The sequence below is a fragment of the Xyrauchen texanus genome, chromosome 7 (assembly GCF_025860055.1).
Source record: "Xyrauchen texanus isolate HMW12.3.18 chromosome 7, RBS_HiC_50CHRs, whole genome shotgun sequence".
Classification (NCBI taxonomy): Eukaryota; Metazoa; Chordata; class Actinopteri; order Cypriniformes; family Catostomidae; genus Xyrauchen; species Xyrauchen texanus.
Window position 1 is genome coordinate 15,658,068 of NC_068282.1, and position 19,652 is coordinate 15,677,719.

General features: G+C 47.2%; 1 protein-coding gene across 1 annotated transcript in view; it reads left to right on the forward strand.

Moving 5' to 3' along the window:
• LOC127646445 (sodium channel protein type 8 subunit alpha-like) overlaps window positions 1–19,652 on the forward strand; it is a 106,916-nt gene that overhangs the window by 67,678 nt on the left and 19,586 nt on the right. Inside the window, exons 20-21 of the mRNA XM_052130108.1 lie at window positions 12,596–12,713; window positions 19,234–19,388. Coding sequence (XP_051986068.1) covers window positions 12,596–12,713; window positions 19,234–19,388 — 273 coding nt within the window. The remainder of the gene's footprint in view (window positions 1–12,595; window positions 12,714–19,233; window positions 19,389–19,652) is intronic.

Sequence of the window (19,652 nt, forward strand, 5' to 3'; positions counted from 1 at the left end):
TGCCTATAAAACAGCCCCAATTCTCCTTGGTACATCTGGACACAGTTTTTCTTGGTTGTTGGCAGATAGGATGTTCCAAGCTTCTTCGAGAATTTGCCACAGTTCTTCTATCTATTTAGGCTGTCTCAATTGCTTCTATCTCTTTATGTACTGTACATGCTGTTGTATGTAATTCCAATTTTGTTTCTGATCATTTCAATTTTATTAGTAAAGAAATTCATAAAGTCATTACTACTATGCTGCGATGGAATATCTGGTTCAACAGAAGTTTAATTCCTAACCAATTTAGCCACAGTATTGAAAAAACGTTTGGTTACGTATGTAACCTCCGTTCCCCGAGGGAGGGAACGACACGTTGTGTCGGAGAAGCGACACTAGGGATCTCTCTTGAGCGCCGATATTCACCTCTGATCTTATTGAAAAGGGCCAATGGGAGTTGGCAGTCGGTATTTGCATATCCCGCCCCCGGACATACGGGTATTTAAGCGGCGCAAATACGGGAGTTCATTCAGGATTTTTCTGAGGAGCCGGAAATGGTCCGGCCACAACAGTGGCTCAGTTCAGTGACATGGCAGAGGAAAGACACAACGTGTCATTCCCTCCCTCGGGGAACGGAGGTTACATACGTAACCAAACGTTCCCCTTCTGTCGCTCTCTCCACGTTGTGTCGGAGAAGCGACACTAGGGGACCCATTCCAATCTTGCCATGCGCTGAACCTTGTACGTGGACCGCCGATACAGAGGCGGGCAGGGATTTCATCCAGTGCCACGCATCGTCTGTACCTGGCTGCACGTACCCTTCCCCAATGCCCCATAAGAACATCGGAGTCCTTCTAGTTACCCTGGGAGGGGAACAAGGCGATGTTTGCCAACATGGGAATGGGCCAGCCTGGCTGGGACTCTTTTCTCTCTATGTTTCTCGCATAGAGCAATCACGGCCGGGGCCCTTACACGCATATAGGGAAGGGGGTCTTACCCAGACCCTGCGGAGACCACACCTGCCCTTTTTCTTGGGGAGGAAAAGTGGTAGACACGTCACAAGGCCGTCTTAGGGCTCGTGTGGAAAGTATGGTGCGGTGGTAGATCCAGCCTTGAAAGGGGGGAGTTGCTACAGCTGTAACTGCCTAAGGGAGACACGGGGTTCCGCTCGTAAGGGGACAGAACCGTGGAATTACACACAGGGGGAGTCCGAACAGGAGGCCTTCTTATTTTACCTGTGGAGCCCCTATACCAGTACGGGGTGGCCATCAGGGTACCCGCAGTGGCTTGGGTCAGCGAGTTCCTCCGCTGAACCGCGGACCCGGAGGGCTGGGGAGGAATCGACCAGGGGCCCGACTCGGAGTGGGGCGCCCTGGGAAGAAGGCGCACTACTTTACCTTGACGTCAGGAAAAGGGCGCTGGGCGCAAGCGATCCACCCGGCCGGTCGGTCTACGTGTTACCGAGTTCCACGAGCTCGGACCTGAGAAAACACGAGACGCAACCGACTCAACACGGAGGTTGTAAAACCTCGCGAAGGTGTTGGGTGTTGCCCAACCCGCGGCTCTACAGATGTCTGCTAGGGAGGTGCCCTTGGCCAGTGCCCACGAGGACGCAACACCCCTTGTTGAGTGAGCTCGGACCCGTAAGGGTAGGGGCACGGCCTGAGTGTGATAAGCCAGTGTGATGGCATCGACAACCCAGTGGGCGAGCCTCTGTTTGGAGACGGCATTCCCTTTCTGCCGTCCCCCAAAGCAGACAAAGAGCTGCTCAGAGCGTCTGGTGCTCTGTGTGCGGTCCAGGTAAATGCGCAGGGCACGCACTGGACACAGCAACGAAAGGGCTGGGTCTGCCTCCTCCCAGGGCAGTGCTTGCAGGTTCACTACCTGATCTCGGAATGGTGTGGTAGGAACCTTGGGCACATAGCCCGGTCGTGGTCTTAGGATCACAGACGTATCTGCCGGACCGAACTCCAGGCAAGTGTCGCTGACAGAGAACGCTTGCAGGTCCCCGACCCTCTTAATGGAGGCGAGCGCGATCAGCAGGGCCGTCTTAAGAGAGAGGGCCCTGAGTCCAACTGATTCGAGCGGCTCAAAGGGAGGTCTCTGGAGTCCTGCCAAGACTACCGAGAGATCCCAGGAGGGAACTAGGCCTGGCCGGGAGGGATTCAACCTCCGGGCGCCTCTCAGGAACCTGAGGATCAGGTCGTGCTTACCCAAAGACTTGCCGTCTACAGGATCGTGGTGGGCGGCGATAGCGGCAACATACACCTTGAGGGTGGACGGGGACAGCCTCCTGTCCAGCCTCTCCTGTAGGAACAGAAGCACTGACCTAATCGTGCATCTCTGTGGGTCTTCGGCTCGGGAAGAACACCAATCTGCGAACAAGCGCCACTTTAGGGCGTAAAGGTGCCTGGTAGAGGGGGCTCTGGCTTGGTTGATGGTATTCACAACGGTCGCCGGTAAGCCGGCTAGGTCTTCCGCGTCCCGTCCAGGGACCAGATGTGGAGGTTCCAGAGGTCTGGGTGCGGGTGCCAGAGCGTGCCCCGTCCCTGAGAGAGGAGGTCCTTTCTCAGGGGAATTCGCCAGGGAGGAGCTGTCACGAGGAGCCTGAGTTCCGAGAACCAAGTCCGAGTGGGCCAGTAGGGGGCCACCAACGTGACTTGCTCCTCATCCTCCCTGACCTTGCACAGCACCGGTGCAAGAAGGCACACTGGGGAAAATGCGTATTTGCGCAGCCCCGAGGGCCAGCTGTGTGCCAGCGCGTCTGTCCCGAGGGGAGCCTCTGTTAGGGCGTACCAGAGCGGGCAGTGGGAGGTTTCCTGGGCGGTGAACAGGTCTACCTGGGCCTTGCCAAACCGTTCCCAAATCAGCTGGACCGACTGGGGGTGAAGCCTCCACTCCCCGCCGGGCAGGCGTTGTCGTGATAGCGCGTCCGCTACGACGTTGAGCTTGCCGGGGATGTGAGTGGCACGCAGCGACTTGAGTCGCTGCTGGCTCCATAGGAGGAGACGGCGGGCGAGTTGTGACATGTGGCGGGAGCGTACGCCGCCTTGGCGATTTATGTACGCCACCACCATGGTGCTGTCCGATCTCACGAGGAAATGTTTGTCCCGAACTAACGGGAGGAACTTCCTGAGAGCAAGAAGGACGGTCAGCAACTCCAGGCAATTGATGTGCCAACGCAGCGGGGCCCCTTTCCAACGGCCCGCTGCTGCGTGCCCGCTGCACACGGCACCCCACCCGGACCGGGAGGCGTCGGTTGTGACCAGGACGCGTCGGGACACCTGCTGCAGGGGCACTCCTGCCCGTAAAAAGCAGAAGTCTGTCCAGGGTCGGAGTGTTTTGAGGCAGGCGGGGGTGATCCTGTGGTGATCTATAGCGGTGCCATGCTTGTCTCGGGACTCGAGTCTGGAGCCAGTGCTGGAGTGGTCTCATATGCATCAACCCCAGCGGCGCGACCGCCGCGGAGGACGCCATGTGCCCCAGGAGCCTCTGGAAAAGTTTTAGAGGGACCACTGTGCCTGGCTTGAAGGAAGCGAGGCAGTCCAGCACCGACTGAGCATGCTCGCTCGTGAGACGTGCTGTCATTGAGACTGAGTCTAACTCCAACCCGAGAAAAGAGATGCTCTGAACCGGAGTGAGCTTGCTCTTTTCCCAGTTGACCTGAAGCCCCAAGCGGCTGAGGTGCCGGAGCACCTGGTCTCTGTGTGTGCATAGTAACTTTCGAAAGAGTGCTAGGATGAGCCAGTCGTCGAGGTAGTTGAGAATGCGGATGCCTGCTACTCGTAGCGGGGCAAGGGCCGCCTCTGCGACTTTCGTGAAGACGCGAGGGGACAGAGACAGGCCGAAGGGGAGGACTTTGTACTGAAACGCCTGGCCGTCGAACACGAACCGTAGGAAGGGTCGGTGTCGTGGCAAAATTGAGACGTGGAAGTACGCGTCCTTCAGGTCCACCGCTGCGAACCAATCTAGATGCTGAACGGCAGCCAGAATATTTCTCTGCGTAAGCATTTTGAACGGGAGTTTTAACAAGGCCCGATTGAAAACTCGCAAGTCCAGGATTGGTCGTAAGCCGCCGCCTTTCTTGGGTACAATGAAGTAAGGGCTGTAGAAACCCTTCCTCATTTCGGTTGGAGGGACGGGCTCTACCGCGCCCTTGGCTAAGAGGGTCGCAATTTCTGTGCACAGGGAACTGGCGTGCTCGCCGTGTACTGCGGAAAGCGGACGCTCCTGAAGGGGCGGGAGCCGGGCAAACTGAATTGCGTAACCGAGTCGAATGGTCCGGTGCAGCCAGCGTGATGCGTTGGGAAGTGAAAGCCACGCTTCCCAGCTCTGCGCTAGGGGCACCAAAGGGACGAGTATTTTGGACGTACCCGGTGGGACCTCGCAGCGGGGCGGAACAGGTAATGCAGCGTCGGGCGGCTTCGTTGCGGCCTGAGGCTGAGGTGCTGAGAATAGACTCAAAGCACTTACCTTGCTCCTCGCGCCCGGCAGGGGGCGGGTTCTTGACTGAAGAGGAGGTCTGATGTTGGCGTCCTCTGGACTCATCTGAACCGGCCAGCCGGGGGACAGTCGTGGGCAGGCGGAAGGCGGGATCGCCGCGTCCGGTGTACCGGGACTGTTATGATCTGAAAGCACATTGCCGTGAGAATGGCATTTGCGGGCCAGGTGACCCAGAGGCAAAGGAAATAGCTCTTTTATTGAGAATGTGGGTACCACAGCCCCCGTCAGGGGGTGTGGCAAATGAAAAAACAAAGGATTCTCCTCCCGGCCCTCCACCGGGGGACGGAGCGGTCTTACCACCTCCGGAGCTAACGTCTTCGGCTCTGGGTCGGCTGTCTCAGGAACGCTTGGGAGCCTTCCGGGTCCTGGAGGGGGTTCGTGAGACAGGGGGCGTGCGCCACCTGCGGAGTGCTCGACGCTGGGGCTGAGAGCTGGGCCCGGGTTGAGGCGGAGCAGGAGCTGGTTTCCTCGCAGGGGGACGCCCTCGGCGGGCAGACGGGGCAGGGCCCGTAGTGGCAGGTCTGCGGCGGGGCATGATGTGCGAAATGGCCTCCGTCTGCTTCTTCACCGCGGAGAACTGTTGGGCGAAGTCCTCGACGGTGTCACCGAAAAGGCCAATCTGGGAGTCAGGTGCGTCCAGGAAGCGGTTTTTGTCAGCCTCACGCATCTCGACCAGGTTGAGCCAAAGATGGCGTTCCTGGACCACTAGGGTGGCCATCGTCTGTCCGAGTGCCTGCGCTGTGGCCTTTGTCGCTCTCAGGGCGAGGTCGGTCGCTGAGCGCAGTTCCTGCAGCACATCAGGATCAGGTCCACCCCGTGCATGTTTCTGAGAGCTTTGGCCTGGTGGACTTGCAGGAGGGCCATTGCATGCAGGGCGGAGGCAGCGCATCCAGCCGTAGTGTAGGCCTTCGCGTTAGCGAGGATGTTGTCCTACAGGGCTTGGATGGGAGTACGGGCGACCCCGCCAGGAGGTAGGGCTACCGGGGCATAGATGGTGCGCAACTGCCCTATCAACCTGGGGAATCGCGTCGTACCCGTGGCGCTCTCCGCCGTCGAGGGTGGAGAGAGTGGAGCGGGTGGCACCTAGACGAGCGGAGAGCGGGGCTCTCCACGTAGACGTCAGCTCATCATGCACCTCCGGGAAGAAAGGGACCGGGGGGATGCGAGGCCGCGAACGGCGCGCTGCCCCCAGGAACCAATCATCCAACCGAGAAGGCTGTGGGGAGGATGGAGGGTTCCGATCCAACCCCATGCTCAAGGCGGCCCGGGCAAGCATGTCGGACATCTGAGCGTCGGCTTCAGCCTGGGCCTGCTGGCCCGAAGGCGGCAGTCTAGGGGAGTCCTCAGCATCAGACACCGCACTCTCCGATGCAGCGGCGAGCTCATCTGCTTCGGACTCGGGAGGATAGACAGCCGGGCCGTGAGGCGAGCCGCTATCGCCGCGAGCGTGGATGGAGACCAGCGAGCGTGTCGGGGAACGGGAGGTTCGCGGGGGGCTACCCGGCGAAACTGCACCCGCTGCCGCCCCAAATCGCCCCTAGCGCCAACCGCACCGTCCTTAATCCCGTGGGAAGAAGGAGCAATGCGGGTGCAGCTGGGGTGGGTTGCTTTCTGTTGAAAGCGAGCCACGACCGCAACGTGGTCATGGTCATGTTCTCGCAGTGAGAACATGAACCATCCACAAACGCCGCCTCGGTGTGATCGCGGCCCAAACACACGAGACAGCGCCTGTGGCCGTCTGAAGCAGAGAGCACTCTACCGCGATCCAGGAACGACACAGGGGCGGAAAGGCATCTTGAAAAGACGCGTCCTTAAAAGGACGTTCAACGCCGCTGTGTTTGCTCTTTTAGAGAAAATTACTCTTTTAGTAAAAAACTCTTTTAATACACAGTGTGTGTACGTGTCTGCGCTGTCGAAGCGCTCAGGGGCAACAGTGCACGCTGTGCACTGAGAAGGAGAAAGCCGCTGTTGTGCGCCGTCAAGATCCAACAGCATGCAGATCGTCAGAGGAAAACAGGAACGTTTAAGTGGCGTGTAACTCGCAGCAAACTGCAGACAGACCATCGGCTCCGAAGAAATTTTCTGAATGAACTCCCGTATTTGCGCCGCTTAAATACCCGTATTTAACCTGGGGGCGGGATATGCAAATACCGACTGCCAACTCCCATTGGCCCTTTTCAATAAGATCAGAGGTGAATATCGGCGCTCAAGAGAGACCCCTAGTGTCGCTTCTCCGACACAACGCGACAGAAGGGGAACAACTAGGATAGTTGTGGTTATTTACTATGAGTTTGCTTGAATATGCAGACCTGCCTGTTTTTAGAACCTGTCTGTAGTTAGAGACACTATCCTTCCATACCCTGCAAAATACCTCTAATTTTGTATTCTTCCACTTATGCGCCATTTTCCAAGCTGCTCTCTTGAGAGCATGAGTTTGATCATTGTACCATGGTGCAGGATATTTCTCTTTAACTTTTTTAAACGAAGGGTGGTGACAGTATCTAGACTGTTAGAGAAGACAGTGTCCATATTTTCTGTGACGACATTAAGCTTTTCTGAACTTTTTGGCGTACTGAGTATTTGAGACAAGTCTGAAAGATGTAGTTGAAAGAATAGTTCTACCTGAACAATAACATTACATAGATTGAGTCACCTTTGCTAAGCGCAGTATACAGGAGACGAGGTAATGATCTGAGATATAATCGCTCTGTGTCAGAATTTCTATAATATTAGCATCAATTCCATATGACAAAATTAGAACAAGCATATGACCTGTCACTTTTTTTCTAATCCCAACAGAGCTGAGACTATCAATAAATGCTAATCCCAGTGTATTAATTTCATTATCTATGTGGATGTTGAAGACACTGACAATTAAAACACTATCCACAGCAACCACTAGATCAGACAGACATCAGCAAATTCTCGAAGGAATTCAACAAAGATTTTTCATTTATATCTGATGATGTCACATTAAGCATTATCAGTTCAAAAGAATTAAACTTATATCCAGACCTTTGAGTAACACTGAAAATAATAACCTTAAATTTTAGCAACACCTCCGCCTCTACATTTTTGACGAGGCTCATGTTTATAACAATAACCTGAGGGAGAAGACTCATTTAAACTAATATATTCATTTGCTTTAATCCAGGTTTCAGTCAAACAGAGCAAATCCAATCTATAATCTGTAATAATTTAATTTACAATTAGTGATTTGGATGAAAGCAATCTAATGTTTAGTAGTCCTACCTTTATATGATTTTATCTTCATTTTTTTTTATTATCAAGCTTGACATCAATCAAATATTTTCTAAATGACTAATGAGGGTTTTATGTTTGACTGACTAATTCCTTACATTTATCACACGTGAATCCCTCGCTGCTTACGGAAGAAGCTATAGTAAACATTTGGCATGTAATGCACGAAGCGATAATATGAGCGATGCCATGACTTTTTTTGTTGTTGTTGTGGTGGTGGTTTTTGATCAGTGGGGGTTTGAGATCGATGTGAATCCCTCACACAATTGTTGTTGATATGGTTCCTGATCACCAGCGGTTTGAGTTTGATGCAATGATCCATGTAAAATAAAAGGCGTGTGGTAAAGCACGCAGTTTAATCGCAATAAAAGTGGAAATGCGTGTGTGTGCCGTAAAATGCACATAGTTGTATTGTGTTAAAAAGTATAAAATCAGAAAAAAAGAATGCGCGTGATAAAATGGGAGAGATTAAAGATTAAATGCTGAAAATAGAAAAGAAGGCTAGCAGGCTACAAACACTAGTGCTAGCAGGAACTGGAAACAGCGTCACCAACAGGATGAACACCACATTATGTATTTTTTGAGGCTGTATTAGGGATTCTTGATCAAAGGTTATTATTTATTTATAAAAAGACAAACAAAAGAAGGCTGCGTAAGTCTGTAGTATACAACCTCCCAAATATGAGATAAGCAGATTGTATTGACCAGTGCAGTCTTTTACACGCAAACCGAGGAATTCTTTTTGTGTGACATTTTGATAACTATTAGCACAGTATTCTCAAATGTATACATTTTTATTTCAGTAATCAAAACATTTTTTGGATCAAGACAGCAAAAGTGGAGAGGGAATTATTAAATTATGGCAATACATGTCTATTGACATGTAACTAGATAAAGACAGATCATAAGAGCATAGGTGGATTAAGGCTGTGCAGGCAGTAAAGGAATGTTGAGTTGTACTATTCCTGTGATTTATTGCCTTGCTTCTTCTGCTGAGTGCTGAGCCACTGTGCTAAAGAATAGATGCACTCCACAGAATGATGGAATGAATGTTTTTCCTTTGTGTGTGTGTTTCTACATGTGTAAATTTAGAACATGTGTATTTAGAGCTGGGCAACGTATCTCTTTGCAATTACTACTTTTGGCTAAATTTGACATATATATAGATATTTATGCATTTGCTCTGAAATGGCGAAAGAGAGGAACCATATTTCCTCCAAACAGCCATTGTAATACCGTGGGTTCAATACAATTTAAGCTCAGTAGAAAGCATTTTTGTATTGATGTTTCAAAAATGATTTCAACTAGTCCCTCCTTTTCTTTTTAAAAAAGCAAAAATCGAGGTGACAGTGAGGCACTTACAATAGAAGTGAATTGGGCCAATTTTTAAAGGCAGCAATGTGAAGCGTGCAATTTTATAAAAGCATTAATTAACATACATTTTTTTTCTGTTAAACTTGTTTATTATTTGAGCTGTCGTAATTTTTATGGTCGTTTTAGGGTTTACAAAGTTAAATTGTCATGGCAGCGAATTTGTGAAACTGGATATGACTTTACTGAAAAGGTTAGTATGCTATTTTATCACACTAAAATCATGTTAACATGCATATTGTTTATGTCTTGTGGCTGTACTTATGAAACAGTGAGTATTTTAATGTTTACATATTGGCTCCATTCACTTTCATTGTAAGTAAACTTTTAGCTTTTTTAGAGTAAAGGAGGAACAGATTGAAAATAATATTTGTGGTAATCAACACTACACCACAAATGCTGTTGATTGAGATTAACTTGTATTGAACCTGGAATACTCCTTTAAGGTGTTTTCCACACTAACATGTTATATATCAACAATAAACAATATTACAATATATATGAATAAACTACAATAAATATTTATATTATTACTAAAACATTTTATTATTTGAAAAATACAGACAGTTTGAACTGATTTATGGAAAATAATTTAACTCGAATGCCATTTTTATCTATTGAAGTTAAATCAGAGTCACTATAAAAATATCTTTATGTTGAGTGATGAGACAAGGAAGCTGTGCAAAACTAGTAATGATACGCTCTTAATGGCGAAATAAAAAGCACATTAAAACCATTGCAATATAATGATTTACATTACATTTACATTTATTCATTTGGCTGATGCTTTATATATATATATATATATATTAAATGTGTATTAAAGCTGGGATTCTCCCTCCAACCCAACAGCATAGCTAGCATGCAAAAATGTATTAAATTTTTCTGGTCTCATACATCAAACGATGAATGAGACCAGTTGACCAGATTATCCAGAAAACTAGAAATATCTGTCAGCGTTTACCTGTGTCCGGAAAGTCATCCCTCAGATTAAATTAGCTAATGCACAAGCAGGAACCAGTGAACTGAGTAATGACAGATATGCAAAGAAAGTGAGGAAGGAAAATTATGCACCTTTATAATATTTGTCACAGACATGCACATGCACTTACATTAATAAAAACTCTCCTGTCATAGTCCTAGTCTCTGTAAAAAGACTAGGTCACCTTGACCCAGTTTAGACGTAACAGATATATTACTGCTGAACTACACGTGCTGAACAGCCAGCCAGTGGCATCGCAGTAGATATTGTTGGCCAATCAGAGCATTGCTGGGTGCGTCTATATTTTTGATTGGCCAAGCCGGGTCATAGAGGACTGCAGTGGTGGTGTGTAAGGCATCTTTGATCCTTTTGATATATATCAAAAGGATCAAAAGTTTGTGTGTATGGGTATTGACGGTTGTGGTTTTATAAAACTGCTGTGTCATTCTGGCCTGCTGTGACCAGGGTCAGGCCTTTCAAGTACAGATAGGAATATGTTTGTTTGTGTGTTTGTGTGTGTATGGGTATATGTATGTGTGTGCATTCTTATCAGATTTATATTACGGTAGTTGCTAGCAGTAATAAAGAGTCTGATAACACCTCACACTAAAAGTTGCTTCCCTTGTGAAAATAGAATAATAGAATTATATGAATAAATATATATAGTTGGGCTGTAAATTGCTAAAAAATGTTTAACTAATAAATCACCAATTTTTCTGCAATTAGTCGAGATTAATCAGGGTACATTGTACTCAAGCACTTAAATACTTATATACAACAGTTCAATGAACAAGTAAATCTAAAAAAATTTGTACGGTCAAAAAACACATTTGTGCATTGAACTACTTTCTAACGCGACTGATCAGAATCTGCCGTTGCTGGTTCAAATGATGCGTCCAAGCCTTCACTAGTAATTCAAAGATGTCAATTCATAAATAGTATCACAGCTTTTGCTGTTTCTAAATTGTTATTGGATAAACAAGGATGGATGTGTGTGTGTGTGTGTGTACGAGAGAGAGAGAGAGAGAGTGAGAGAGAGAGAGAGAGAGAGAGAGAGAGAGAGAGAGAGAGAGAGATGGATTGTGTGATCACCTGTTGCCACTACCAAGCAGAGATGCTGTCAGCTTTCTGAAGATCAGCTTTCTCAGTGGAAAAGTAGCCATCCAAGCGGGGGTTTTTCTCCCTATATCACAATAGCCGGTACACAAAAGTCTTTCACTATAGAAACCGCAATCTCCTCTGCCATTTTAAGCAGCAAGTCCTCTCCAATGTGGAAAGTCCGGTAAGAGGTAAGCACCTTGAGTTGTGTAATTAATCAGTCTGTTGTGCCTCTCAGCTGTGATGAGCCTAAATGCTGTAGTTGTTAGTTTAAAGCCATTTAAAACTATTTCCTAGCTTTAGTAGTGTAGTAGTAATACAAGTGATCACGTAGTGCTGTTGTTTGTAAACACTGACTGATGCAGATTCTCTTCATGTCACCTAACTGGCTCATATTACACACAAAAATGATCTTTTGCCACCACCTGCTGGCTAACATATGTAATGTAAAAAGACACACGTACAGTAGCTTTTAATACATAGGCACTGCTCTTACACTTTTGTTTAGAATGGTATGAACACAAGCGGAGTGAAACACCGTCCGAGTGCTGATGGTGTGAAACCATCAGTGCTCATGGAACATATGTTGTCCAATCAGATTCAAGGACCGGAACTAACTGTTGTATATATTAAAACAAAACATTAAAATATAATAATAAATATATTTACTTTATATATTATCTCAAAGAACTCGCAAGAAATGTAATTGTGAATGTAAATATTTTAAAATGTTTACTTTTCTTCAGATATAATTATTTGATATATAACTCAATATATATCAAATATATAACTGTATTCAAATTAATTTTAGATACAAATATAAATGACTGTGGCCTAGCATATTTTGCCCTTTTACTTGTAGCTGTACTTCAAAGTAAATACATGTATGATCAGATGTGCAATAACATAATATGCAACAAAAGTAAATCAATAAAACCACCTAATTTGCATAAAATGCAGCAATAAGTCATTCATCACTGTCTGATTTGCATATGTAGATTATAGATTTCAACCTTATTAATTCAGTGAGTTTCGAGTCAATTATGTCTTGGGTAGAGTGAATGCCAGAAGGTTAGTGCTAGGACGCATCCGGTTTATAACTTTTTAGTGGGTAAGGCTATGATATTGCTGATACTCATGTGCTGATATCATCTTACAATGCATCTTACATTTGGGGAGTTCTGTGGACTAACAGACCCATATAATTCTCTCACTCAAGGTGGGAGGTTTTATGTAGACTATTTTGAAGTGATTGGAGAGCTCATGCATTTCACCTTGTGTTGACCTTGTTGTAACCCTCTGAATTTTATGGAAAGCTCCCATTAAATGTAATGAATAAAATAGGAGTGTAAGGCCAAATTATACACACATATATATATATATATGTATTTTTCCTTGCAGTTGGATGACACCAGCTCTTCAGAGGGAAGTACCATTGACGTAAAGCCTGATGAGGAAGAAATGGCTGTAGTGGAGGTGGTGGAGGAGTACTTGGATCCAGAGGCCTGCTGGACTGATGGTAAGCATTCACCAAGCGATAGTGTGTTTGTTATGCATACAAGTGTTTGTTCTTGAATGCAATCTCCCTCTGTTAAATTCCAGTATCCAGTATTGCATGAGTAGTCAGTGTATTGTACATGTTATGGTTCATTGGTAGAGTTTTATATTATATTAGTTTTATCTTAAAAGCATAATATGTAGTACATTGGTGTTGTCATGATACCAACATTTTAGTTGGCAATAAAAGTGAAATTTCATGATTTGCTCTACCTATTTAGATACCACAGGCAAGTAAGCATATCATAGCAAGTAAACAGTCAGTAATATAATAATAATAATAATCAAAAATAAATGAATTACAAGAACAAATAAAGACAACAGAACGTCTAGGTTACGAATGTAACCTCCGTTCCCCGATGGAGGCAACGAGACGTTGTGTCAGAGAAGCGACACTAGGGGTCTCTCTTGAGCACCGAATATACCTCTGATCTATGAAAAAAAGCCAATGAGAAGTTGGCAGCTAGTATTTGCATACCCCGCCCCCGGACATACGGGTACAAAGGCGAGGAAAATACTAGAGTTCATTCAGGATTTTTCTGAGGAGCCGGAAATGGTCCGGCCACTACAGCGGCTCGGCTCAGTGATGTGGCCGGGAAGGACACATCACTGAGGGGCAGTGGTGGCTCAGTGGTTGAGGCTCAGGGTTACTGACCAGAAGGTTGGGGGTTCAAGCCCCAGCACCACCAAGATGCCACTGTTGGGCGCTTGAGCAAGGCCCTTAACCCTATCTGCTCCAGGGGCGCCGTATCATGGCTGACCCTGCGCTCTGACCCCAGCTTAGCTGGGATATGTGAAAAACTAATAAATTTCACTGTATATATGCTAAAAACTGTGTGTATAATGTGTGACCAAAATAAAGGATTCTATTCTAACGTATCGTTCCCTCCATTGGGGAACGGAGGTTACGTTCATAACCTGGAAGTTCCCCTTCTGTCACTCTCTCCACGTTGTGTCGGAGAAGTGACACTAGGGGTCCAATTTAAATTATGCCATGCGCTGAGCCGTGTACGTGGTCTTACACAGGAGCGGGCAGGGGTTTTTTACGTGCCAGAAGACCAGCTGTATCAGACTATATGTACCCTTCCCCAATGCCCCACCAAAGTCGTTGGAATCCTTTTGGTTACCCTGACAGGGGAACAAGGTGACGCTTGCCAACCTGGGAATGGGCCAAGCCTGGCTGGGCCTCTTTTCTCTCTATGTTTCTCGCATAGAGCAATAGACAGCCGGGGCCCTTACACGCACTGAGGGAAGGGGGTCTTACCCAATTTCCTATTCTTTCAGGGGGAAAAGACCCTGTGGAGACCACCCCTACCCAGCTGGGGAGGTAAGGTGGTGAATTCATCACATGTGTTTTTAGACAACACGTGGAAGTGGCGCGGTGGTAGATCCAGCCTCAGCGAGGGGGAGTTGCTACAACACGGCGACCGGAGGACAGCCGGAACTGCCTAAGGAAAATGCGGGTCTGCTCGTAAGGGGACCGTATCGCGGAAAATACGCACAGGGGGAGTCCGCGTAGGAGTCCTCACCCTGTGAAGCACCTATTCCAGTACAGGGTAGATTTGAGTACCCGCAGTGGATTGGGTCGGCAAGTTCCTCCGCCTAACTGTGGACCCATGAGGGCTAGGGAGGAATCGACTAGGGATTCGAGTTGAGTGGAATCCTCTGGGAAAAAAGCCGCACAGTTTTACCTCAAGCGAGGGAAAGGGCGCTATATGCAAGCGATTCACCCGGCCAGCCCATCATCATGTAACCGAGTTCTACTGGCTCGGACCTGAGAAAACACGGGATGAAACTGACTCAACCCTGAGATTGTAGTATCTCGTAAAGGTGTTGGGTGTTGCCCGACCCGCTGCTCTACAAATGTCTGCCAGGGAGGTACCCCTGGCCAGTGCCCACGAGGACGCAACACTCCTTGTTGAGTGAGCTCGGACCCGAAGGGGGGGAGGGGGGTGCACGGCCTGAGTGTGATAAGCCAATTAAATGGCATCTACTACCCAGTGGGAAAGCCTCTGTTTGGAGACAGCGTTTCCTTTCCGCTGTCCCCCAAAGCATACAAAGAGCTGCTCTAGAGTGTCTAAAACACTGCGTGCGGTCCAGATAGGTATGCAAAGCACGTAACGGACACAGCAACGACGGGGCTGGGTCTGCCTCCTCCCGGGGCAGCGCTTGCAGGTTCACTACCTGGTCTCTAAAGGGAGTGGTAGGAACCTTGGGCACGTAGCCCGGTCGCGGTCTTAGGATCACATGAGTGTCTGCCGGACCGAACTCCAGGCAAGTGTCACTGACAGAGAATGCTTGCAGGTCCCCGACCCTCCCGATCAGCAGGGCAGTCTTAAGAGAGAGGAACCTGAGTCCAACTGATTCTAGCGGCTCGAAGGGAGGTCTCTGGAGGCCCGCGAGGACTACCGAGAGGTCCCAGGAGGGGAACAGGCTTGGCCGGGAGGGATTTAACCTCCGGGCGCCTCTTAGGAACCTGATGGTTAAGTCGTGCTTACCAAGGGACTTGCCGTCTACTGCGTCGTGGTGGGCCACGATAGCAGCAACATACACCTTCAAGGTGGACGGGGACAGCCTCCCCTTCAACCTCTCCTGCAGGAATAGGAGCACTGACCTAACTGTGCACCTCTGTGGGTCTTCAGCCTGGGAAGAACACCAATTTGCGAACAAGCGCCACTTCAAGGCGTAGAGCTGCCTGGTGGAAGGGACTCTGGCTTGGTTGATCGTGTCTACGACAGTAGGTGGTAGGCCAGCTAGATCTTCCGCGTCCCGTCCATGGACCATACGTGGAGTTTCCAGAGGTCTGAATGCGGATGCCAGAGCGTGCCCTGCCCCTGAGAAAGAAGGTCCTTCCTCAGGGGAATTCGCCATGGAGGGGCTGTCGCGAGGAGTACGATTTCCGAGAACCAGGCCCTAGTGTGACTTGCTCCTCGTCCTCCCTGACCTTGCACAGCACCTGTGCAAGAAGGCTCACTGGGACAAATGCGTACTTGCGCAGCCCCACGGGCCAGCTGTGTGCCAGCGCGTCTGCCCCGAGGGGAACCTCTGTTCCGCCATACCAGAGCGGGCAGTGGGAGGTCACTCGGGAGGCAAGCAGGTCTACCTGGGCCTTGCAGAATCGTTCCCAAATCAGCTGGACCGACTGGGGGTGAAGCCTCCACTCTCCACTGGGCAAGCGTTGTCGTGACAGTGCATCCGCTACCACATTGAGTTTGCCGGGGATGTGAGTGTCACGCAGCGACCTGAGTTGCTCCAAAGGAGGAGACGAGGGGCGAGTCGTGACATGCGACGGGAGCGTACGCCGCCTTGGCGATTTATGTACGCTACCATAAATTAAGTGGTGCTGTCTGACCTGATTAGGATATGTTTGTCTTGAATTAATGGTAGAAACTGTCGCAGGGCAAAGAAAACAGTCAACAACTCTAGGCAATTGATATGCCAGCACAGCGGGGCCCCTCTCCAAAGGCCAGCAGCTGCGTGCCCTTTGCAAACGGCACCCCAATAAGATTTGGAGGCGTCGGTAGTGACCAGGACATGTCGGACACCTGCTGCAGGGGCACTCCTGCCCGTAGAAAGCAGAGGTCTGTCCAGGGTTTGAGTGTTTGGCGGCATGCGGGGGTGATTATCACACGTTGCGTGCCGTGGCGCCATGCTCGTCTCGGGACCCGAGTCTGAAGCCAGTGCTGAAGTGGTCTCATATGCATTAACCCTAGCGGCGTGACTGCGGCGGAGGATGCTATATGCCCCAGGAGCCTCTGGAAGAGTTTTAGAGGGACTGTTGTGCCTGGCTTGAACTTTGCGAGGCATTTCAGCACCGACTGCGCATGTCTCACTCGTTGGTGAGACATGCAGACATTGAGACTGAGTCTAACTCAAAGGAGATGCTCTGAACCGGAGTGAGCTTGCTCTTTTCTCGGTTGACCTGAAGCCCCAAGCGGCTGGTCATGGTCATGTTCTCGCAGTGAGAAGCAGAGAGCACTCTACCGCATCCAGGAACTACACAGCGGCGGAACGGCATCTTTATAAAGACGCGTCCTGAAAGGACGTTCAACACTCGCTGTGTTTGCTCTTTTAGAGGAAATTACTCTTTTAAATAAAATCACTCTTTTAAGAAAACTCTCGAGTTTTGTCTGCACTGTCGAAGCGCCATGGGGCAACAATGCACAGCCGTGCACAGGAAAGGAGAAAGCTGCTGTTATGCGCCGTCAGATCCAACAGCAGATCGTCAGAGGAATACACGGGAACTTGTTGTGTGTGTAACTCGCAGCAGACTGCATACACGACCATCGGCTCCGAAGAAATTTTCTGAATGATCTCTAGTTCATCAGGCCTCGCCTTTGTACCCGTATGTCCGGGGGCGGGGTATGCAAATGCTAGCTGCCAACTTCTCATTGGCTTTTTTTCATAGATCAGAGGTATATTCGGTGCTCAAGAGAGACCCCTAGTGTCACTTCTCCGACACAATGTGGAGAGAGCGACAGAAGGGGAACAAAGATTTAAATGTATAAAGTATACAGTGATTTTTCTTTTTTCAGGAATCCAACAGTTGTATCAAGTAAAAATGCAAAAACTGAACAAACTACGTAAACAAGGGGTATAGTCTTCACTGTGTGAGTATTAGAATTATAATTAATAAAGGTACTAAGTTATTGAGCCAAGAGCACCGCTGCACAGTAGTCGGTGCTGTTGCTGTTCGACAAACATTTAGACTTGTTTCCTGCTCTGACCCTTCAGCATTCAGTTGTCAATGCTAGAGATGAATATATTGGTCGCTGTTAAAGCATTTATTAACCTAATTTGGCATAACTTTCATTATGTTCTTTCAATGGTGTTGATGCATTTTGAGGAGTAAAATAAAAATGTATTACAAATAGACTTCCGAACCGAACTTCTCTTTTTATAATGCCTGGATAATATAACATTGAAGGGACAATGATATAAATATACATGGAATAATGTACATTAAGAATATCAGATATAGTATAAAATATAATGCATCACATTAAATAGTAATATAAAAGAAAACACTGACTCACAGTCTTGTTTTTGTTTAAATTATTGCATATCTTTATTGAATTCAAGGTTTCTTTTGTATGGTTAAAAAAGAGAACTATCCTTGCTATAAAAATAGCAGTGTGGCTCTGCAATTCATTTGTCTTCAGTAAAATATTGCATATAAAGAGTCTTTTTATGGGATATTTTACTGCAAGCTTAGTGCAAATGAATTACCAAACCTTTCTGCTAATTTTAATGTCATGAGAACATAACAGTCACATTGATATACATATTAAATAATGTACATTAAGACAAAACACCAGGTCTTTATGTTTATGAACATTTATTACACTATATGATATAGGCCTAATAGTAATACTGCTTATAATACAGTATTATAAGCAGACTTTCAAAAACAGACTGGGTATGTTTGTAATACAAAGGGTTCATGAACTGCAACTGTTACGTTCAGTGCCGGTGTTTTCCAGTTGATTAGTTCCACCAACGCTCTGGATTGAGCAGCTGCAGTGACTCTGGAAATATTACAAAAACCTGTTATCTCATTGGTCAGTCAGTTTTCATTGCAGTCCAAAGAAAAATAAAATTGTACTTCTCTCCGTAAAAAACTCAGAATATTGGTGGACGATTTGTTTGATCCGTTGTGAATAGCTGCATGGAAACCCATTGTTCCGAGTCAAAAGCTTTTTCGGAACGAACATTCGCACCGAAAAAGAAGAAAAGTAGTAGATAGCCCTTAACACAGATAAGACATAGTAGTTTAAGCTTACATAAATAACTCTACATGAATAAAATTACTGTGAGGTGTGAGTGCTCTTCACGGAGCACATGTGCACTGAAAGCAGCCGCTAGTGAGTCAAAAAGCATGTTGGTACTGAATTGAGTTGGTACTCAGTACTACCATTACTGTAGAAAGACTGGTATTGTTTTCAAAGGTGCACTCAGTCATTTTTTATGCTATTGTCTTGGACTTACACTGACACCTAGGGGCCTGGATGCAGCATCATTCAAACACAAAGAAATCAGGGGTCGTTCCGAGGTCAGTGTGGATATTCAGGGCTTAGCCCAGACCTCTGTGGATACAAATGAGGCCATCCTTTGATGAAACATTAGAATATAATACAAAAGTTTTACAGTATAATAACACTAATAACAGTGCGGTTACTGAGATTAAGTGAGTTGTATTCGGCAGATCATGTGGTCATAACATGTCAGCCACCATGAGGGGACCCTCTCAAACATAACATTAACAGCTTTTAAAAGGTTATTGATATGGCTGTCTTCACCTCATGTCAGTACTCATGATTTTATACATGTTTCAAAATTAAGATTAATTTCTTAAGGAATACAACTTTTTAAATGAGGAAAAAAGACCTGCACCTTTAATTTTAGTATCCACTTGGTACTGCTGGCACTTTTGACATTCCTACAGTACATATTTCATAGTGTATGTGTAATGTGTTTTTCAGGTTGTGTGGCACGCTACAAATGTTGTGACGTGCCCATTACTGAGGGCTGGGGAAAGTACTGGTGGTTTTTGAGGAAAACCTGCTACCTTATTGTTGAGCACAACTGGTTTGAGTCACTCATCATTTTTATGATTCTGCTCAGCTCTGGAGCTCTGGTGAGGACACACACACACACACACACACACACACACACACACACACACATGTTGTGTTTCCATGTTTTATGGGGACTTTCCATAGACATAATGGTTTTTATACTGTACAAACTTTATATTCTATCCCCTAAACCTAACCCTACCCCTAAACCTAACCCTCACAGAAAACTTTCTGCATTTTTACATTTTCAAAAAACATAATTTAGTATGATTTATAAGCTGTTTTCCTCATGGGGACCGACAAAATGTCCCCACAAGGTCAAA